General features: G+C 43.4%; 1 protein-coding gene across 2 annotated transcripts; it reads left to right on the top strand.

Annotated features, from left to right (window-relative positions):
* The first annotated feature begins 4,283 nt into the window (after positions 1–4,283).
* Positions 4,284–22,884, top strand: VLDLR (very low density lipoprotein receptor). 2 transcript variants are annotated; one of them, XM_038124628.1, is made up of 19 exons: positions 4,284–4,629; positions 8,612–8,731; positions 9,685–9,807; positions 10,651–10,773; positions 12,097–12,468; positions 12,575–12,697; positions 12,783–12,905; positions 13,361–13,480; positions 13,562–13,687; positions 14,063–14,234; positions 14,559–14,783; positions 14,938–15,056; positions 15,431–15,570; positions 15,673–15,814; positions 16,130–16,276; positions 17,200–17,289; positions 17,681–17,758; positions 17,866–18,035; positions 18,342–22,884. In XM_038124628.1, the coding sequence occupies exons 1-19, from the start codon at positions 4,416–4,418 to the stop codon at positions 18,375–18,377; spliced, it is 2,763 nt and encodes a 920-aa protein (XP_037980556.1). In that variant the 5' UTR covers positions 4,284–4,415; the 3' UTR covers positions 18,378–22,884. The 2 variants fall into 2 exon arrangements, with proteins under 2 accessions (XP_037980556.1, XP_037980557.1); XM_038124629.1 differs by lacking the exon at positions 17,200–17,289.
* Positions 22,885–23,062: the final 178 nt, after the last annotated feature.

Below are 23,062 nucleotides of genomic sequence, written 5' to 3'. Positions count from 1 at the left end.
ACTGTAGCACTAAGAAAAATCCATTTGTGTTCCTATCAGACATGCTCACAAACAGGGGAGCCCCATTAATAACAAGCCCCAATTAATAATTAATGACTATACAAAGAAAACTGACCAGTTTGTAGCACAGAGGAGGAAATCCTGTCCTCACAGAAATCAGCAGCAAATTCTAATTGGTGTTGATATTGGGAATTGTATCCTTTTTTTTTTTTTTTTTTTTTTTGCCATTGTGAAGAATACAACCAAAAGAAATAAGTGTTTTCTACGCTCCTTCAGAGATGAGCTATACATTTCTTGCACCACTAATGATTGAAAAAAAATTCAAAAAGTGGATTAAAATCACCAGTGAAACTTAAGCCTTATTTTTACAGCTCAGATAAGGATGGTGGGTAAATGGGACTTTTCTGTGAGCCCTGATTCACTCCTAGATATCTTGAAGAACACAGGAATGGTGCATTTTTACTGGAAAGTTTTGTGTGTGTTGCTTTGTTCCCCTTCTTTTTGTGAAAAGCTGCAGATAGAACACAGAACATGGACATGAGCAGGTCTTTTTAACCAGGGTATAAGCCTTCACACAGTTTGCAGAGAAGCCTTTAAAAAAGAAAAAATAGGCCAATTTATCCCTCAGATACAAACACACAATCACATGAATCAGGATTCATGCACATACCTATTTTAAATTATTCCCAAAGGATGCATTCTCTCTCTCTCATCTTCTGTACAACTCCTGGGAAGTCAGTAATACTGATCCTGGCTCTGCACATCCAGAATACAGCCATGAACACACCTCCTTCATTTACTGTAAGTTCAGGCATGCAATCTCAAAAGCAGATAATGTCTTTAATGCCAGCACCCAATGATGAAAATATTTCTGCCACTGATCCTAAAGCAGGATGTTATCCTATCATACATAGTTGCTGCTTTTTCTACCCATAAGGCTTTCCTTTTCTTTATTAGATTAAGCAGAATATTGTAGACACATCCTCATTTCAAGCCCTTCACCAAAGGAGCTGAAGGCAAAAGTCCCACTGGTTTAAGACCTGAGGCTGAATTAGTAATCCCAGTGCTTCAGGAATTCATTTAGAAATGGAGGCTATAAGGTCTTTAAGGCAATAAGAGAAAGGAAAAAAACACACTGAGTTCATGTTATGTGTATTCCAGAAGGTCCTTTTTGCTCTTTATTTTTTCTTGGAAGCTGACTTTGCACTCCATAACCAACAGAGTAAATTAATTATCCAAAAGGATCCAAACCAAAGGATGGGACCACTTATCCATTTTTTTGTAAGTCCAAATGCGTTAACCAGTGAACTGATGTTGTAAAGTCTCAGGGAGCCCATATCTGCCACAATTCCCAAAAGGAAAGGTAATATGATGCCTTTTCTTGTTGCGCCATATTTTAAGGTGAAGGCAATGCCTAAATGGTTCGCTTAGCTTCTTGGCAGTACTTTACAGCTTTTTCAAGGGAACATCTCATATTGAAGAATATTCACCAGTTACAGCCAGAAAACGGGGTGGAGACTTGGAGACTTTGCTAAAAACAGTTAGCAGTAATAACATTATGCATAATATTCAATACCATATACTACTTGATTATGGGAACTTGCTTAACTGAGGTGGCAATGCCAGTTTCCCTACACACTCCCTCTCTGTACTGAGGTTGTGGACTTTCTTATCCACCTGCTGTCTGCAGCTTCCTGACTTCCCCAGAGCTGAAGAAGTTTAACTCAAACACATGTTGTAAAAAAACAAAGACTGCAGGTCTCTAATGGAAGCAAACAAATGTTAATGCATTTTCCACAACAAAATGAATAAAGGAGTTACAATTACAAGAGCCAGCTCACTCTCCTCACAAAATTCAGCACCCTTCCTAAACCTTAGACCATCCTGGGTGCTTTGCTCCTACGCCATGACTAGCACAGTAGGGCTGTTATTCTCCCATGTGTGTATTTTTAACAGAGAGAAACCCACAATTTTATTCTATTCTCCTGTATGGATATATTCTGGCTTGTATCCTTATATGAACAAATGACTCTGTATTCATTATACACACTGCAGACCCTCCCAAGATGCCTTCCTATTCCCACATGAAGCAAGCCTTTGAAAAGACTATAGCTGCTGCAAAGGCATGAAACCTCATGCAGGGTGCCTGCAGATGGCACTCATCTTGCAGACCATCTGATTCCTGATTCCATAGCATCCTGATTCCTGCCCCTTTCCTGAACAGAGTTCTTGTAAGGGTGGTGCTAAGGATGGAGAAAATTTACTGTCCGAGATCCCTTTACGGAGATGCCACCAAAACCTATGGATTGTAAGAATCATACACTAACTTACTCAAGCACTTGAATATAGCTGAAATCATAAAAATTACTTTATACCAAGTTCTGCTTTGGAGCTCAAACCCTGAGGCGTGCAAAGAGCTAGGTACATCCCAGATAAAAAACTGGACCCCCCATCAGAAAGCCAGGTGCAGATGATCATGGAGCAGCCATAATGCAGGGCACAAAGAATAACTTTTCTCCCTCCAGTAAACCCGTATCTTCTACAGACAAACAAGGAATGCCATCAGCTACCAGAATACACCAAGGTATGTCCAGCTTTGTATTTTTCCATGACTAGAGTCTTCTTGTGTATTGCATGTCAGGATATGGCTTATGAAATATTTCCGTAATGACAGCAGGACCTTTATGAAAATGCTGTTTTGCTCAGAGCACAGTAGACCATGCAGGACTGAGCACTGAAGGCAGTATGTTGTGTTGTAGATCTGCAAGGGGAATTATATTTTCAACATACTACTTACACTAAGCCATCTTCTTGAGGATCCCAGTCAACCCCCGTGTACACAAAAGGTTTTTATTGCTTGCAGCAGCATATGTTTGCAAGAAGAAGGCTGTAGCATCTAATGCCACATACCAGGCAGGCTGGGAAAGCAGTCTGTGCCCCTGAGGCCATAAAGTGGAAGAGTTGTAGGAAGGCAAACACTAGGAACTGCTCTCTTCACATTTACACACATATAAGAAATATAATCCCCAGATGTATTTCAGTTACACAAAATCAAATCTTGTCTTTTTAAACAAGTCCCTGATACACCAACTATTTGACCATTTGGATGGCATGTGCAGTCATTCATTACATGAACTGCAAGAGATAATCCACTCCAAAGTTATTCATGCAGTAGTATGGTTTATCTTTAGTGTAGTCATGATACAATCGGATGTGAATCAAAAAGAGCTTCACTCTGCAAATAACATACAAAGAAATATTTTATGACATTGAGGAAAAGTGGCAAATCAAAAGATACTCGCTTCACTGGAGGAATCATTCATGTTACTGGAAAAGACTTAAAGTATTAGGATAATAAAGCAAGACTTCATTTCCAAGGAAGAAAGAGCAATCACCTTTTTCATCATTTTTGGCTGGAGCCGCTTGCTGAGGTCTGTATCCGCACAACAGTATTAAAAGCACAGCACACAGTACCACCATGAACTAGCAGGTCTACAATTTTTTTTTTTTTTAAAAATCAGAGTATTTTAGAAAGCACAATTTCAAATTCTAAAGGCGCCGCGTACAAACGCAACTTTGCATTTTACCAGCCTTTCTTTTCTATGCATATTTCACCGAGACGTAATTGGATGTATAAAACGCTACAAACATGGCATAAAACTACCAATTCTCCTTCCTAAATAAAGGGTTAAGCTTGTAATTGCACGATTTTGACATATCGTTTTGTAAAATTACTGATTAACTACGATCCTTCGATCGGATCAAGCAGAAGTAGTGCTTTTCTTCCTCTACAGCCGCGCCTGTTTCGTTTTAAATCAAGTTCCGCTACAGAGGGAGGGAAAACCGCACAAACACGCGAGCATGTGCGCATGGGGCGGTGGGCAATGCGCGGAAGAAAAGCTTCTTCGGAGGCAGCCAGGGCGCAGCGCGGATTTCGGCACGCCCGGACCGGGGGAGCCGCATCCCCCCCTCCCCGCGGCCGGCGGCAGCGGCGCTGGGGAGACGCAGGGGAAACAAAGCCGCCGCTGCCGCGGCGCCTGCCGCGGGGACCCTCTCCCGCCGGGACTGCCGCGCTCCGCCGCCCCGGCGCAGGGTCTGGCAGCAGGGTCGCACCGTGCCCGTCCCCGCCCTGCGGAAGGAGGGCTGGGCGGGGGGGCGCGGGGGCTCTGCCCGCAGCACCTCACCGCTCCGCGCCGCCGCAGCGCCACTCACCGCGCCGCCCGTGCCCCGCCGAGCCGCGCCGAGCGGTGTGCGGGCGCGCCGCGGCGGCAGCAGGTGCCGCGGAGGAGGTAGCGGGGGCGGGCGGTGCTGGCGAGCCAACCGGGGCCCGGCGCGGCGCCGTGAGTCACTAGCGGGCGCGCAGGGCGGCCGGGCGGCTGCTATAAGAGCGCCGCGGGGACGGCCTCCCCCCGTGCATGTCTCCGGCTGCCGCCTTCTCTCCTCGGCTCCCCGCCCGCAGCGCCTGCCTGCCCGCGCACCCTGTCCCCGGCGCGGCGATGCGGCTGGACCGGCAGCCCGGAGAGCCGAGCGCCTCGGCCGACAGGCGCGGCGCGGAGCGGCGGGGGGTCCCGCGCTGCTGGGCGCTGCTGCTGCTGCTCGCCCTTGGCTGCCTGCGCGCCGCCGCCGACGGTGAGTGCGGGGCCGGGGGACTGGGCTGGGGCCCGCACGGCCGGGGCGGCTCCCGCCGCTGTCCCCCGCGGCGATTCCGTCTCCCACCGCCCTTTGCTTTCGCCTCGCTCTCATTATTTTCTCCCGCTCTTTCGGACTGCCTGCCCGCCGCCCCGGGGGGAGCGGGGCGGGCCCGGGTGAACAGGGGGGCGCTGCCGCCGCGTCGGCCCCGCCGCCCCCCGTGCCGGGCGAGGCGCCGCCTTCCCCCCGGGGCCCCGGGCCGGGGAGCGGTGAGGGGCGCCTGAGCCCCGGGAGCCACCCGCCTGCTGCGGGAGGGGCCCCGCTTCCTGATAGATACAAGGAGGAGGGTCTGAGGGGCTGGGGCTAACGCGAGAGGGTCGTGGAGGATTGGGGCTCTATTGTGGAGGGCGAAACAGGAGCGCTTGGGAAGCTCGCGGCGTTAAACGTGCTGTCAAACTGCGGTGCAACTTAGGCTTTGTGTTACCCAGCGGTGTTGGCATGGCTCTAGTTCAGGGTCCGGGGTAACCACCGTGAGGGGTCTCCACCTGGTGGCAAGGCTGGGTCCTGCCGGCGCTGGGTCCCTGCTCCCGGGGCTGGGCGCTCGCCAGTAGCGCTGCTCGTGGCCAGCTCCCGGGCTGCCTCCCGGCGTAGAAGTAGAAGCTGTTGCCCGTACTGGCAGGGGTCCTGCACAATGAGCCAGTTGGATGGTCATTTAAAAGATTTTACTCTTAACCGGGGGTCGTAATCATTTGGCTGACTCCTTTCTTCCCTGAGGTGGGCAGTTGAATTCTGCATTTTCGTATTGCTCCTAAATCGCCTGACTATTGTCCTAAAGTAGGCCTAAGTGTCTGATGTCGGTGGTGTTTCCTAGTGCAGTAGTTCAGACATCAGGTATGTTGGGTAGAGCCCTGCCAGCATGTTGTTGCGTCCAGTCCTCATACAAAGAGAGAGAGGAGAAACGTCTGCGTAGTCACCTCTCGTCTCCCAGTCGTGTAGGTTGCTCCCATGTCTGGTCGGCAACAGACATGGTTAAACAGTTGTAGAATGAAGGACTAAGCTGTCTGGCACTGAAACTGCTACTTCACTGTGCTCAGAAGAGATACATCACAAGATGACACGCAGTGGATGGTAATTAGTAGGCTAGCTAACCGAGTTATTCTGATTGTTCTTTCCATTTGAGTTAGTGCCCCCATCAGCTCTCTTCTACTAGTAGTTGCAATTGCCGGGGTCTGGCCAAAGGCTAAGCTAGTTCCTATATGAGCTCTGGAAAGGTTTCCTAATCACGGTTGGAAGCTTTTCTGGGACTTGGTGTCAGATGACAGTACACAAGTGTCACATGTTTGAAGCTGCCCAGACAAGTAATCTGGCAACTTGCTTAAGGGGCTGAGACTAACAGTGATAGCAGAGATATGGAGAAAGGTAGTTTAACTTGGGTAGTCAGTGTAACTGTGCTCCTTCACCCTACACCCACTGCTGCTTATGAGCCAACTTCTAGTAAGTAGTTTCCTGGGGAACAGTAAAATAATATGTGTTAGCAATCACAGGCTCCTGTGTTACTGGTTCTCAACATTTTTCAGCCTAAGCTGTATTCCAAGACAGAGAAAATGTGTGAAGATGCTTCTACTGTAAGAAGAGCACGTAAAGAGAAACTTTGAATTAGTGGCTAATTGATGCTGATCCAAAAATCACTAGGTGTCTAGTGACTGAAGCTGCAGCTGAGGTCTGACTCCATTGCTTCAAATAGCAGTGGATTAGACTGGTAGTATCTAACTAAGTTGATTACCTCGCATTGTAGAATGGTGCTTGGTGTAGGACAGGGGATCAGAGTTACTGGCTGTAACTAACCATCTTAACTGGAGCTCATTTCAAGTGGCTGTTAGAGTCTGACAGACATCTTCAGGAGCAGTAACAGATGCTGACCTCTGCCTTTGTGCACCTGTGTAGCTGTTAGGTCTTGTCCATTTTATTTGTTTTTGGGCTGAAAGTAGTTGCTCTGACATTTCACTTGGTATCAGCTGCAGAAGCAATGATATATTCTTGAAATGGCTTGTTGTTAGGATTGTAATTGTGAAGTTACAGCTGTTACTCCAAGCTCAGCTACGGTTTCTTTTAGCCTTGTGTGTAGCTTCCCTGCCGCATTTGATCGAAATGGTGTTACATTTGTAAGTCACAATGTACTAGGCAGCCTTAGCAAGCCTTTTCTGGTTATTCTAGCTTGAAACAGAGTAACTGAGGGCCATGGAGTTATTTTGGGATCTCCTTAGTGGCAGGCTTAGTCTAATATCTCTGTGTGCTATTTTGGGAAAGGTTGACTGCTCACTGTTCTTACTCTGAACGCCTGGATGAGGAAGTCCTGAAACTAGCGGGAGTCAGTTGTTGCATATTTTATGTAGTAGTACAGTAAAACCTGAATATGTGACCAGGGCTCACAACTCTAGCCTTCTTTTAGATGTTGCTGGACAACAAGCAAGCTTCTAATTGTGGCATCTACTCCCACTCTTAGGTGGCTGGGGTGTGCTATCTAGCACAAGGCAAGCTAATTGATTGACGGCTCATGACCAAGCAGTAGAAGTAGCTTTACAAAGCCACGCTATTAGAAAGCACATGCTGGTGTAATTCCCAACCAGAAAAGGAAACAGGGGAATGGAAACAGTATATACAAGAGCTGATGTTCTGATTTTTGGTACCTTTTGAGCACAGTTCCCATGAAAAAAGTCAACTTCGCTCTTACAACTAGGTTACTGCTTTACTCCTCCAGTAAGGCTGCTAAAACATTAGCCGAACTCAGTAAGGTGCTTTTTTTCATCCTTGCTCATGGATTTACATGACATTCAGCTCATGTTGTTTTTGCTTTTGCTGTCCAGCATTTGTGAGTACCTCATGCCTGATGGCTAGCCAATATAATGTAAAATGGCTGAGTACCTTCCTACTGCTTGGAAACTGTCTTGTATTTTGCATGTCATATAGAGAGCATATAAAAATAGCAAATAATATTCTACTAAAATTTGATGCCCTTTGAGCTCTGGAGTGCCAGGACAAAGCACTCGCACTAAATGATGCAATAAACCAAGAAGGATCAGGAGTCTTGCATCATGCTCTAGGCATGTGCAGCCAATACTGATGCACAGTCTTACACACTTGCCTGCGTGCATTAAGTGGAACAGCTCTGGCTCAGCTGCTGAAGGTGCAGGCTGCTGCTTTTAGTGACAGTTATGACAGGGCTTCCAAGACAAAGCACGTTCCCTTGAGGGATGGGGTCATACAGTTGTGGAGCTGAAGATACACTGGAAAATGCACTCTAAGGATCTTGCAGAAAGCACTACCTTACTCAAACTAGCAAGACTTACCAGTTGTGAGACAATGGACTTCATTCCAGAAGGAAGTGATGAATTACGTTGCTCTTTTAGCATCACACTTCTTTTGGTGTGTACCAAGGAATGTCTCTGGATGCCACTTTTTGAGGAGCAACATAAAGCATGAAAACTTGCTCAGCTACAAAGCAGTTATCTAAGCTACTTTTACAGATGTCTTGGGAATTCTGCTGTAATGTGTTAGAAGCAGAGCATTGAAATGCTAATGCAGCTTGACATTAATCAAATTTAAACCCAGTTTGCTTAAAGCATGGAGAGTTTTGAAAATGTGATGCTAGGTGCAAGACAGCAGAAGTAATTGTGAACACACTTTTTTGCACACACGTTTACCCTGCCTTGAAGAGGAAAACTGTGTGAATAACACTGAGAATATTTGCTGCTGTTTGGTAGGTGGATGGTTATGGTGCTTAAACTCTGCTTTTGTACTGTGAAGGAAAGCTTTGGGCTCTACTTTCATGATTGAATAAGGTGATTGCAAAAATTTGGAGCTCAGATCTGGTTTCATGTTGATGTTATGCTCTTAATTAGGCTGGGTAGCTTCTTCATCAGTGGGGAAAGTGAGAAGGTATTGCTTAACAGTATTGAGGCTTAGGTTCCTTTTTTCATTGAAGGTGCAAGGGCAAAATGTGAAGAATCCCAGTTTGCATGTGGTAATGGACGCTGTATTCCTCAAATCTGGAAATGTGATGGTGATGAAGACTGTTCAGATGGCAGTGATGAGAGTGCTTGTGGTAAGTAATCAAAATAATACCTCTGTAGTAGTACTTGCTAGTTGGAAGTGGGGATATAACAGTAGGTAGCTGGAGAGATACTTATCCTGCCAGCACTTCTGGCAGTTGGAATACAAAGACAAATTTCTTAGAATAACCACTATTGATTCTTTGTACCCATCTGAGGCAATTGAGTTTTCCTGAGTGTTAGCTAACTCTCCTGAAATTGGCAACTGAGACAAAGCTTGTGACCAAAATTCTTCACTTGTGAGAGTGATGACTGACAGGAACAGAATATAAGCCTGTTCTCAGTTGTTTCTTGAATACATAATAGAAAATGCTTGCTATTAGCACTCTGCTGTTGGCTATTCCGTGGCTAAAACCCCTTTTTTATATGTGAAAGTGATTCTGCTGTGTCTTCTATAAACATTAAGTCTAGCTTTGGCTGCCAACCCTTGCTTTAAGCAGACATAGAAGCTGAGATAGATGACTAGATTTGCTTGGAGACCAGGCAAAGCATACTTTATATTCATCACTGGTGTGGTTGAACTGCCAGTCTCCTCAGGCAGACCTAAACTATTACCCTAGAGTTGCATAGTATCATGCTTCTGTAATGACAAATCAAATGCCTCAACTATAAGCTTAGAGTTCAAAACCTAAATATTGATATCAGCAGACTTTATTTTAACTCAGGTCTGTTCGAAGTAGCAGCTAATACAAACTAACCTGCTTAGTCTCCTTAGCAATAGTGGTCCTTCAGTGCCTGATTAGATGAATATAAATGTTTCTCTGTACACAGAATAACTCTGTAGGAAGTGGTCAACAGCAATGTTTACTAGGTTGGTGGGGGGCAGCACCAGGCATCCACAAACCAAGGATGTTGAATGACTGTCTAGGGCAACAAAGCTGATCCCTGTTAGCAATAAATAAGCTAAGCTCTGGTACCTAAACAAGTGTCTTTTTTTCCCTTGCAGTGAAGAAGACATGTGCAGAATCTGACTTTGTGTGCCTCAGTGGTCAATGTGTGCCTAACAGATGGCAGTGTGATGGGGATCCCGACTGCGAGGATGGGTCTGATGAGAGTTCTGAACTGTGCCGTAAGTGAACCTGGCATGGTAGCCAAGCCTGGTGGGGAGGAGCATTTTGACTTCCTGCCTGCTTACAGTCTGGCTTTCCTCCTGAAGCAGGGATGAACTTGTCTTGGGGAGCACTTTCCTAACTGCTTGGCCTTGTCAGGGTCTTGAGGAGACTTTTCACTGCTTAAAAAGATGCAGAACTGAGTAGGCACTCTTGCACTTGCACTGGTAAGAGATAGCAAGGACCAGGTTTTCCTCACAGTCAGAAGCAGCAAGCAGAACATTATAGGTCTGACCGTCACTGTGGCTTGTCCACCAAGTGATTGCTGTTTTGCAAGTGCAGCCCCAATACTACAGAGCTAATGTAGAGACTGAGTATCTGACTACCTGTTGGGTGTGGGAAGCAGTAGTGCAGAGGCTTGACTGTGAGGTCTTGGGATTAGCAGCTCTGGTCTGAAGTATCATAACTCATCAAGCAGTAGAGATCCAGAAAGTGTCATTTTCCTGTATCAGTAAGACCTACAGTGAGGAATGTTTCAGCCCAAGTCCTAGTAAACATTGGCATTACTCCTCCCTGCTACTACTTGTTGTAGCTCAAGCTGCTACAATGTAATTGGCATGCAATCACAAAGCTACCACTACAAAGGTACCCTTAAAATATTAATCTCTTAGGAACTAGAAATATCTTTTTTTAACTGAACACTACAGAATAGTATGGCCTTTTCCATCAATTTATACAGATGTTTTTATCTAAATAACTACAACTTTGTCCAGACCTGAAGCCCTTCAGTCTCAATTTTCAGCACAAATGCTGATACCCAAGGTCAGTGGCTCCTAGACTGAGCTTAAACTTTTTTTCAATAGACACGAGAACATGCCGGGTAAATGAAATCAGCTGTGGTCCTCAGTCAACTCAGTGTATCCCAGTGTCCTGGAAATGTGATGGTGAAAAAGACTGTGACAGCGAAGAAGATGAACAGAATTGTGGTAAGAAGAGAAATGGTGGTTGCATAACTCTGTTTGAAATTGACTTGTCTAGAAAGGAGCTAGCAGGGCAGTACATCTGGGAAGATAAATTTTTTTATAGTATCAATACCTGTCCTACATTAATCTTGTTTTGCAGCTACTTAAAGCAAACTTTTTCTAACAGTCCTCTATCCTGCTAAATTAAGAGCTACAATAATGTAAGTTTTTTTTAATGTGTGTCTTTTTTTCTCTGCTAATTTTTGCAGTAGCCATAGGTAGGTTTAGTCACCTGGTAAGCCAACTGTCAGAACTCGTCTTCTGGAGAGTTTCTGAAATTGCTGCTTACATTAACAAATTGTCTCCTAAAAGTGTATAGCAATTTCTGGCAAAGAGCATAGCTAATCTACTTTATAGTCCTATGCTGAAATATCTGTGAAGCTGGATTTCTGATGTTTGGGTGGCTGGGGGGGGGAAACTTTGTGCTGGTACACAAGTAAAGCTGCCATTGCAACATTAGAGTGCAGCATTCCTGGCTTATTCAAAAGAATTTGCATATATATGAGTTTTCTGAGGTGTCCTGAGACATACTTGCTGTAACCAAAGCCACAGGGCTGGCTTCCATCAGAACCACCTTACCTGGATGGCCTAATGAGACACAGATCTCCAGAATTTTGCTATGTGTCTGTGGAGTTGCCATCTTATTCAATAAAATAGTGTCTTAATCTACAAGTAAATCTACAGAGAGTGTTTCTAATGAAATTGATAAAACTATGAGCATGGGCACACTGAGCTATTAGCTACATTGCTGTTAAACCAGCATAGTTTGTACTGACATAAATTGTATGGGTGTGCTTAACCATGGGATCAACTCAGGCAAGATCTTGGTCTGTTATCCCTACAGTCCAGGCAAATGGGACACTGCTGTCCTGGGGACCAGCACAAAACATTTTAATTTCAAACTACAGTACATGCTGACCATCAGACTACCTTAATCTTAGTTGGTACTCTTGAGTTAGCATTTCTTTAACCTTCTGTCTTTGGTTCACTGGGTTAAACCCTGTTTTCTGAAAGACTTGTAATCTGAAGTGCAGGACAGCCTGGCTACTTCAGAAGGTTATTTTCACTCAGTAGTTCAGATTTGATGCCTGTCACTTACAATGTCCAAAGGCAATGAGGATGGTCTGTGGAACCCAAGTGTCTTGTAAGTGGTCATTTAGGCTTCCCTATTGCCTTGTACAGGATGCTGATCTTTTGTCAGCTAGCAGCTGCAAAACAAAATATCTTTACACAAAAGTCAGCCTTCTTGTGACAATGTACTAATCTCTCTTACTCCCATTACCCCAGGCAATGTGACTTGTAGTCCAGCAGACTTCACATGCAGCAGTGGGCAATGTATTTCCAAGAGCTTTGTCTGCAATGGTCAAGATGACTGCAGTGATGGTAGTGATGAGCTGGAGTGTGCACCTCCTACCTGTGGAGTTCATGAGTTCCAGTGCAAGAGCTCGACTTGCATTCCCCTCAGCTGGGTGTGTGATGATGATGCTGACTGCTCTGACCACTCAGATGAGTCTCTAGAGCAATGTGGCCGCCAGCCTGCACCTTCTGTGAAGTGCTCTGCCAGTGAGGTGCAGTGTGGCTCAGGTGAATGTATCCACAAAAAGTGGCGCTGTGATGGAGATCCTGACTGCAAGGATGGAAGTGATGAAATCAACTGCCGTAAGTTCACTTGGTCCTTCTCTAGGAGGTACTGCTTGATTCCTCTCTAATTTCCTTTGCTTCAGTAAACCTCAGGAGTAAAAGTCTGTAATGGCTGTGTCCTCAGCTTCTCGGACCTGTAGACCAGACCAGTTCAGATGTGAAGATGGGAACTGCATCCATGGGAGTAGGCAGTGCAATGGTGTGAGAGATTGTCTGGATGGCACAGATGAAGCAAATTGTAACAATGGTAAGTGTGGAACTGAGCAAGAATAACGTCTTTGCAGAATATCTGTTGAAGCTGGTAGTCACTCTCACAATCTTCATTATGTCAGTTATTCAGTGCTCTGGACCTGGCAAATTCAAGTGCAGAAGTGGAGAATGCATAGATATCAATAAAGTGTGTAACCAGCAGAGAGACTGCAAGGACTGGAGTGATGAGCCCCTCAAGGAGTGTAGTAAGTGAATAAACTCTTTGCACAATGCTGATTGCTAGATATACTTAGATACAGCCTCTGAGTTGTCAGATGTCAGCTGGAATGCCTATTGGCACTTCTTGGTGGCAAACGTAGAACTGAGACCAGCCTAGTTAATAGGCTAGTTTTACTGTAGCCAAACTGGCTGATAGGATGATTTCTCTGTAGTCAGGAAAGCACTTGAATGCATTAGAAACATTGAAACTTCAGGAACCTCATCTTTATTGCTGCCTGCTTGTAACACAGAGAAAGTGAACACAGAGAGTGAATGTGAATTTGAGAAGTTTCTCTTGTAAAGACTTGGAGTGCCAGAACAGTTTATCAGATGTGGCAGGCATTGTTAGAAAGTGGATGTGTACCTGGAAAAGTGCTCCGTGGCTAAGACTATAAAACTAAACAAGCATGCCTTCTCAGAAGTGGCCAATTATCTCTTCTAGACATCAATGAATGTCTGGTGAACAATGGTGGATGCTCTCATATCTGCAGAGATCTAATTATTGGCTATGAATGTGACTGTCCAGCTGGGTTTGAGCTTCTGGACAGGAGAACCTGTGGAGGTACGTATCTAGTAGTTTAACATGGACTCTGTTGGTGATATTGGCGATAAGCATAAATTAATTTAATTTTTTTTTTTACAGATATTGATGAATGTCAGAACCCTGGTATATGTAGTCAGATCTGTATCAACCTGAAAGGGGGCTACAAATGTGAATGTAGCCGTGGCTATCAGATGGATCTTACTACTGGGGTGTGCAAGGCAGTTGGTGAGTGTTGACATGACTTTTATATCCCCACTTTAAAATGAGTCAGCAAATGATGCACTGTTTATACTACTGTGGTTTTTACAGTAGCTATTATGGTGTTACTGATCACTACAAACACTTCAAATGATGCCATGATACAGTACTTAAAGCTGCCTGACATAAACTGCTTGTGTCTGCTCCCTGGGCAGGATGATCCTCCCCATCAAGTTGTGGAGGGGAAAATAGGTTGAGGTATGGTATAGCCAAGACCTCTGTCAGCATCTGCTAGCAAGTGTGGAATAGCAAATACTAAATATGATGACTCTTAAAACTTTTTGTAAAAGAAAAATATGTGACTGAATATCCAGAAGTACAGATAACAAACTCTTTTCACAGGGAAAGAACCAAGTCTAATTTTCACCAACCGCCGGGACATAAGGAAGATTGGCCTTGAGAGAAAAGAATACATTCAGCTTGTAGAGCAGCTAAGAAACTCTATAGCTCTAGATGCTGATATTGCTGAGCAAAAGCTTTACTGGGCAGACTTCAGCCAAAAAGCAATCTTCAGGTAAATGGGCTTAGTTTCTGAACCTAATGTACTTCGCCAAACCATCCCATGGTTTTACCCAAGCTATTTTGCTAGTCTCTGGTAATGAAAACTAGATTTCTGGTGTCCTAAAGACAAAGTACAGTTGATGCAAGCTCCCACAGCTACCAATGTGTATGCCTGTTGCACTTCCTAGTAACTGCTGCTACATTTGTACCAAAGACACTGCATGGGAAGTCCCACATGCATCTTCTGCCTGAAATCTTGTGCAGTATTTGTTGAGGTGTGCCAAGGGGTAGTATCTGCAGTGGAAGTGGTTGAAAGCAAGTAATTCTTGTCTTCCAGTGCCTCTATTGATACCCGTGATAAAGTTGGAACACACATCAGAATCCTGGACAACATACACAGCCCTGCAGGAATTGCTGTTGACTGGGTTTATAAGAACATCTACTGGTCGGACTCAACTGCAAAGACCATTTCAGTGGCTAGCCTAGATGGCACAAAAAGAAAGGTTTTGTTTCTCTCTGAGCTGAGAGAGCCAGCTTCTATTGCTGTAGATCCTATCTCTGGGTGAGTATTTGTCTAGGCTCTTTTAAAAGAGTGGACCTACCAACTACATGTTCTGATAACTGACTTAGGTAGCCTTTGTTAGTTATTGGTCATAATAAAGAGTGATACTACACAGTACTATAGTGCATCATACAACATAAATTCTGCTTCACAGCTTTATGTACTGGTCAGACTGGGGTGAGCCAGCAAAAATTGAAAAAGCAGGAATGAATGGATTTGACAGACAGCAGCTTGTGACAACAGAAATCCAATGGCCTAATGGAATTGCTCTAGGTATGTTGAACTTGTCTCTGCCAGAGGTATTCTGGAGCTTTAGCAATTTTTCTGCTACAAAAGCCAAGGTCATTCTTCAGAGAACTATTTTCAGCTTCTGAGACAGGGAAGCTTCTGGATGCCTGCAGATGCTGCAACAGGCATCAGCACTTCTCAGATACTGAAATAGTAACTTTTCCTGAACTGCTCTGTATTATAGTTGAGGCAAAGGCCGCATAGGCATCACTGCAGCAGCCCTCTGTATCCTGGAATGGTAAGAAACTAGAGCAACACTGCCACCATTCTCAAACCTGTGCGTGTTTCATTTCTTACAGCAAGCTTTGGAGTTTTCCTCCATGTGGACGCTAAATGTATTGGTGTTTTCCCCCTCCTAGATCTTGTAAAAAGCCGCCTGTACTGGCTTGATTCCAAGCTACACATGCTGTCAAGTGTGGACTTGAATGGACAAGATCGTAGAATTGTGCTGAAGTCACATATGTTCCTTCCTCATCCTCTTGCTCTAACCATTTTTGAGGTAAGAATGACTTCCTGTAGTCATTGTCAAAGATCCTTTTCTTGTTGGTATGAGGCTGACAGCATCATGGAGGTAATGGGATACAATGACATTGTCTTCTAGGACCGTGTGTACTGGATTGACGGAGAGAATGAGGCAGTCTATGGTGCCAACAAATTTACTGGAACCGATTTGGTTACCCTTGTGAACAACCTCAATGATGCACAGGACATCATTGTGTATCATGAACTTGTTCAGCCTTCAGGTAATTTTAATACAGTTTATAGTTAAGTCAGTGCATACTTGTAAGAAGCCTGGCCTGCCTGGACGGTGGCAAATGGCATCCCTTCACTGTACAGCTATCCATTCCTACTCCTGCTCTTGGAGCTTCTAACATAGGCAACCCCATGGGGGTTGAGAGGTCTAGTTGCAGTTGCTCTTTCTTGGGCAGAGCAGATATAAATCTATAACCAGCTGAGACAAGTAATTCTACTAAAACAATTATTAAGCAAATACTTCTGCTGCACACATGGAACATGAAGGTTCACTCTTGTTCACTCCTTAATTGCTGTACCCACAGGTAGGAACTGGTGTGAAGAGCACATGGCAAATGGAGGCTGTAGCTACCTGTGCCTGCCTGCTCCTCAGATAAATGAACATTCTCCAAAGTACACCTGTGCATGTCCTGCTGGGTACTTCTTGCAGGAGGATGGTCTGAGATGTACAGGTACTGTAACACAACTGAGATCATTCCCAGGATGAATGGGGAAGGAGTAGGAGAGTATTCAACCTGTTATGGGGAAGGAAATACAGCCCTATAGGCTGACAGCTTTGCTAAAATTAGTCTGATGTAATTAATCCTGGAGGGAAGGGCCTTATGCATTAATATGGCCCTTAGAGTCTGCAGGTGCTGTTCGAACTCCATGCTTTGCTTCTGCGTCATCATCATCATTTGCAACAAGATCTTGTACCTCCATGGCTTTCTGCAGACAGCAAGCACAAGGACAAAACATACTCAGCCTCTTATAAAACAGGGGTATAAACTAACATGGCTGTACATAAAAATACACAGATCAAAAGGTGATTGGCTATTGTTGCTGACCGAGGAAGTTTGTACCATGAGCACACTGCTAATGCTAGTGTACTAGTGTTGTCACCACTGACTATGCAGCAGTCTTGCTTTGTCCTGTGGAGGGGAGCTAGAAACTCCAAGGTGCCACTGACTGTATTGCATATTGATTCTGACTGCCACAGAGTGCTGAATGCAAGGATGCTGGCCTCCCTTGGCTGCTCTAAAAGGATGCTGTGGGTATCAAAGGCTGAACCTAACCTGTGAACTTGTAAAACTAAAATCTTATTCAGAAAACCTTATGTGAGGGGTGGGATGGCTTATGACTGTTGTGACTTTAAATGCCTGTAATTCATTCCTGATAAACTGTCTGGCCTTGTTCTTGGAACTACTTTTCATCAAGAACTCTCTGCTGAGGGTGTGCTAGTGAAATTGTTAATGCCGGTGTCCCCAGTAAAGATAACAACCTGCATGATCATTTTTGCCATCTGCTGAACCTTCACTACCATGGCTCTCATAGCAAAGCCATTGCAGAACTTCAGGATTAACTGATCTATAATTAGTTCTTGATCTATAATTAGTTTCAGGTACTGGAACAACTGTGGCTTACACTGAGGCTAAAGATACCAGCACAACAGAAAAATCTCCAACTGTTGGACTAGTTCCCGGAGGTACTGGTCCCAATAACTCACACTGCTAAACATTAGAGAAATTAAATGCGAACTGACCAACTAGCCTACATGGAAGTTTTTTCCTTTGCATGCAAGTAGAGAACACAGGGCCGATCACTTGTGTAGTGTAGCAGCTGGAGCATGTGTTAAAAACATTTAGTTCACATAGAAGTGTGGAATCTGTAGGTTCTGTGAAATCCCAGGAGTGCTCAGAGAAGGCAAGCAATAAAGAAAGCTTCCAACTACTACAGGATGAAGCATGTTAGGCTGTTCTAGCAGTGTGTTACTGAGAAGCTAATCAAATAGGAGCTTCTGGGTGTGGGATATGCTTGTATATGACAATCTGCCAGCCTGTCAGTACGCAAGCTCACTGCCTCAAATTCTCATGCAGGATTCAACACTAGTGGTACAGCCTCTGAAGTAACTGCAGCTGGAAGAACATCAGCAGCTTGGATCATTCTTCCTGTTGGTGAGTAAAGCATTTGCTGGCCTTTTGGACCCCATGTGGTGGGACAAGCCACTCTTAGGAGTTTGACCCGACTCTACTCCATGTTTTCAATCTCTGTCTCCCTGCAGTATTGCTGATGATGGCTGCAGCAGCTGGCTACTTCATGTGGCGTAACTGGCAGCACAAGAACATGAAAAGCATGAATTTTGATAATCCAGTTTACCTAAAAACCACAGAAGAGGACCTCACAATTGATATTGGAAGACACAGTGGTTCAGTAGGACACACCTACCCTGCAGTAAGTAAACCTATTATGTCTGAGACACCAGGTTAATAATTGGAGTAGGAAGACTGCCAAATGGTACCTGAATTGAATTTAGGAGAGGTCTCTGCTTTTGAAAGTTCCTGGCTGCAGGCACTCCTGGGCTGAATCGACTGACAATTTTACCCTATAATTAAAGTTCTGGTAGGTAACTAGTGTCTGTACCTAGGATGGAGTAATCTGTGCTGAATGGGGTCACTAGCTGGCAGAATTAGCAATGACATGTGTTGCTTTGTCTTTTATTAGTGCAACTGTAGCTAACTTGTACTTAATTTTTTACAGATATCTGTTGTCAGCACAGACGATGATATGGCGTGAGCACTGGATCAGCAATCACTTTCAGTTTACTTGTGTCTTACACTTTTTGGGGATAGAAACCAGGTTTGTGGCTGAAGGACTTCCTCCATTCTTGGAAGAAAGAAGATACTTTCTGTATTTATGGAACACTTGTGTAAATAGTTATTTTCTACAGCTTAACAACTCTGTAAATACCTGTCCACAACAATTCAGCTGTTAGTGGTTACAGTTTTATCAGTAACCCTTGGGTTGGTTAGTCAGTAACATCACTGACCAAATATAAAGCACTTTCCATAGAAAGCCATATTCCAGCCACAACTTGTAACACCTGTACATATGTCTATAGGCCACTTGTAAATAATTATTGGAAAATCACTATCAAGCACTTTGAAATACTTCAGATGTAAATTATTGTACACTCTCTTTTTCAATGATTGGGGCAATGGCAATAGGATAAAACGGGTTATTATGATTGCCAAAAATTTGTAAACATAAGTAATTTTATATGGATGATTGCTTCAATCTTGTCTGTTACCTCTTAGAGGTCTACAAGAATGAATGGTCTTTAAGAAACCACTGTAAAACTCAAATGCAGCCAAGGGGATAAAAATAAAATGAGTCAAGCAGTTAAAGTATTGTTCTTGATTATTATGTTAGCACTGAAGTAAAATGATGTATCTCCTAAGTTGAAAGCTTTAGTAGGCTGCACTACCACTGCCAGCCAGATCATAAAGTATTTCTTCAATTATTTCAGCAGCATTCTAGGCAGCTAAGACACTTGCCATGTTTGTTCTTGAGACTAATAGTCTGCACAGAGTAATGGACAGAGTGGGTCTCCTATCAGAGAAGCCCAGCTGATCTCCTAAGTTAGGACTGGCACAGGATAAAATGACACAACTACTGCTGCAATATTTTGAGAGGCAGCACTGGCAGACATGCAAGATGGAGACAGGTCAGAGCATGGTCTGCAGGCTGAGTGTGAGGTCCTTGCAGTGTTAGGCTATTGGCAGTTACTCCCCATAACTTTTGTAGTGTGAGGTGCTACTTGACTGTTGTTAATCCTTCCCTCTTCAAGGTAAGAAAAAAATTGCTTATGATAGGAGGGATGCAATTTCAAGGCTAAGACATCATTTGGAAGAAGCAATAATCTTTTGGGTATGCTTTAGTGAAATCATTCTCAATCAATCCTGTCTCTAAAATAGTAACAAAAAATCATTGAGTCAGAACTTGGATCAGTTCCTAGGCTTGCTTCTAATGCCTCTTCTCATTGCAGTTAGAGTTGGGGTCTGCTCTCTTAATAGTCTTCTTTATTGTGGACTCCTTTATTAACAGATGAGGACAACTGCCGACCTGTGCAGATTTAAAATAAGTTGTTTCTAGCAAGTTCACAACTCTTCAGGGAGTTGAAGCTTCTAACCTGCTATCTCTGGCAACTCTTGACTACAGGCATTTAAGATACCTGCAACTCATGTGGACTAAATTGTCTTGCAAAGATTAGGATGTAAGGGGGCCTCTAAAGTTTCTGGCTAACAATACTGTTATCTATTTTGCCAAGTACCTTTTGGACTAAAGTGCCTTTCTTAGCTGTGTAATATATAAGGTTCATTAGTTAGGGGGTAGAATTCAACTTTTTCAGTTGAACTCCGAACTCTGGATACTCTGAAGTATTTGTGTTCAAATGTGACAAAACAAAACATAATTCTCAGTCAGATGGTTAATTATGAATTCACGTGGCAGCTAATTACAGGCAAAATGCTCTGCCTTCCCAGTCTTTGTACAGAACAGCTCTACTTTTTTTGATGGTCATTGCTCTTATCAGTATCATACCAAATGGTATAAGGAGAGACCAGTAAGACCAATAAAGACATTTCTTCCTGAGGTTAATATTTATTTGAAGTAGCAACTCAAGTCTATTTTGGGAACCTGAGGTAATTTTTACAGACACTGTGGACTCTAGGAATTTGTTTTCTGACTTTACTCCAATGTGCTGAACAAAGAATAGTGCCTTGACAAATAAAATTCATTCCTATAGTCTAGAGAGGACTTAACATGTTACTAGATAAAACTTACATGACTTCATATAGCAGGAAGGAGGAGTGGGGAATATAAGGCAGTAGCAGGACATGATACAGGATGGCTTGTACTTATTTGCAAATGTTGTTTGGTTTTTAGTCTCACTAGGTTTATTCTTTCCTGCCCCTCTTCATTTTTATGTTATGAAATCACTGTTTACTTCCACAGCAGGCTTGGAGAGTGGTCAGAGATTACTTCTGTACAAACAGATCCTACTTGCATTGACAAATACCTTCCTCTATTTTTAACAGTTTTTTTTCCCCTGCCATCTGCAAGTGTTTGACTCTGTTTTAACTCCTCATCTTATGACTCCTTTGGCATCTAGTGACGGTGGTGTAGCCATACTGAGCACTCCTGCAGCAGAACCCTGTGGCTGTGCTGGTGTCCACTGAAGGAATTCTCAGTCATCATCCCAGTCTCAGCTCCTCTGCTGCAGTCTTGTGGTATCCCAGAGCAATGGGACGCTAATAATTTCTTTGGTCAGATTTCATTGTTAAGTCGATTTTATATTGCTCCTGAAGAATTTTCTGCTTATAGATACAAAAACATGGCTGTAGTTGGTTATTGAGGTAGTATCAAGGTAATGGTATAGGGTTTTTTTGCTTCCCAGAAAAATAAATAAGCCCTCTGGTTCTAAATACTGCCTATTTCTGTTCAGTGTCTGCTGGCCAGTGTGAGTGCAAAGCTAAATTTAAATCTGACTTTTTCTTCCCCTTGTAAACATGCAAATGTCTCTTAATACACTTCTTCTGCCCCCACATTATTTTCTGCCTCCTTTTTGATCTGCCTTTGGTTTTATAGCACTGTAAATATTTTACATTATTGCTCAGAGGGAAATTAACATAAAGGGAATTGATGCTGTGTATGTGATTTTCTTCTCCTTCTGCACCTTGTTCCTCTACAACTAGCTACAATATGCATTTTCCAACCCAACTTCTATTTGCCTACATTTTTAATGGATATACCTTTTTTCCAATCAGATCTTTCCTGAAACAGCAAAGATGCATTTATCTATTTTTATGTAAGTGCTGAATCTTGCTAGATAAGAGAAGTACAGAAACAAAGAGTTAGGCTGGAAGAAATAGTGTGAGAGTCCTCAGATAAAGGAAAAAAGCGTACTGCTGCAGAAGCTCTCTTCACTTCACAACCTGGATATAAGTGGAGGGCTGACAGTACTTTTTCAGCACAGCCATGTCTGTGAAGAAATGTGCTCATGTTCCTTCTTTGAGCTGCCTCACAACAGTGGTTGGTATTGTCACTTACTGGAAGAAGGTGTTTGGAGAGGTCTGTCTGCTCTGTTGAAGCTAACTTAATACATTCCTTGCTTGCTGGTTTTTTTTTTTCCTCTCCTGAAAGAGCTTTGAAATTTGCCCACATCAATGAAAAATTCTACAGAGCAGGGAGGGACAGACAGGCTGTTGAATATCCAGGCTAAAATAAAGACTGCTTGTGGAAAGAATGATTGTCTTAATTCTCCTTGCAGCCTGGTTGGGACAATTCCACACTGCTGTCAAGCAGTGGAAAATACTTCATATCATACATGAAACTTCCCTCCCACCCCAAAAACCTAAACAGGTAACTGAAGGCTAGCTTCACTAACATACTCTTTGCTATGTAATAAATTGCTTGAAGATAAGAAACACTAAGCATTTAATCAAAACAAATGATTGCCACAGCAAAAATCCATTTCTATGAAATGTGTTTTTCACAATCTCCTCTGTAGAAAAACTAGACAGCTTTAAGGTAATTTTTTCCCTCTTCCTAGAAATCCTTTCCTAGGGTCAAACTTCAAAATACATGGAAATGTTTTATCATGCTGTCAGTGCATATACTTGAAGCTGATAGTTGGATAGCAATGTAAAAAGATTAACTTAACGTTCAGAACACTTGTTTCTTTCCAGTGAAAGTATTTTTGAAAGGCTGATGATTGAATACAGTCAACGCCACAATGATCTAGAAACAGTGCTGCATGTTCTTATGTCCCCTTTGTGGTTGTGTGCAACTGAGAAGTGTGGTTCAGTTTAGACAGCTTATTCCTTTTTTGGACCCCATATATGATCATATGTGCATTTAAATGAAGACTTTCTTAAAAGTTAGATTATAATTCCATAGTGTGTTGTGGCTGCTACTGTCTAAGTAAGAAATACTGTGAGTTTCTAACTTTTTGGCTGGTGCCTCTAGTGGTAAATAAAATAATCCTATTAACTTTCTACAAATAATGATCCTTAATGAAGCCCCAGTACAAAATTCAAGTTACATGTGCTATATTCATACAGGAGCAACTTGGTCATTCTAGTTTTACTTGAAGAAACACTGATCCTTCTTTAATTAGACAGCATTCAACTCACTGCCTCTCTCCCCCAACTTTTTTTTTGTGGAGGAATAAGTGAAAGTCATTGAGGAGCAGAGGGTGGATGGTCTCTGTAGAATTTATGTATAAATTTTTGGTTGTAATCCACACACATTATCAAATTCCTGGTGCTAGGTAAAACCTCATGATTCTGTAATTGTAGCATACCTATATCTTGTCTCAGTAACAGAGTTTGAAGAATTGCTTGGGCGGAAGTGGGTAGCTGGCAGATTGTAGCATATAAAGAGCTATTTCTTCATAGCCCTTTGTCTTTCTGGCAGCC

The sequence above is a fragment of the Motacilla alba genome, chromosome Z (genome assembly GCF_015832195.1).
Source record: "Motacilla alba alba isolate MOTALB_02 chromosome Z, Motacilla_alba_V1.0_pri, whole genome shotgun sequence".
Taxonomy (NCBI): Eukaryota; Metazoa; Chordata; class Aves; order Passeriformes; family Motacillidae; genus Motacilla; species Motacilla alba.
Note: the sequence above shows the minus strand (reverse complement) of the source record. Positions and strands in the feature narration are given on the sequence as shown.

Excerpts from the sequence above, each read along its gene's own strand:
- VLDLR (XM_038124628.1), top strand. The coding sequence starts at position 4,416 with ATGTCTCCGGCTGCCGCCTTCTCTCCTCGGCTCCCCGCCCGCAGCGCC. Across the intron at positions 14,784-14,937 it reads GCTGTAGATCCTATCTCTGG|CTTTATGTACTGGTCAGACT; the intron begins GTGAGTATTTGT and ends TCTGCTTCACAG. Across the intron at positions 16,277-17,199 it reads GGATGGTCTGAGATGTACAG|TTTCAGGTACTGGAACAACT; the intron begins GTACTGTAACAC and ends ATCTATAATTAG.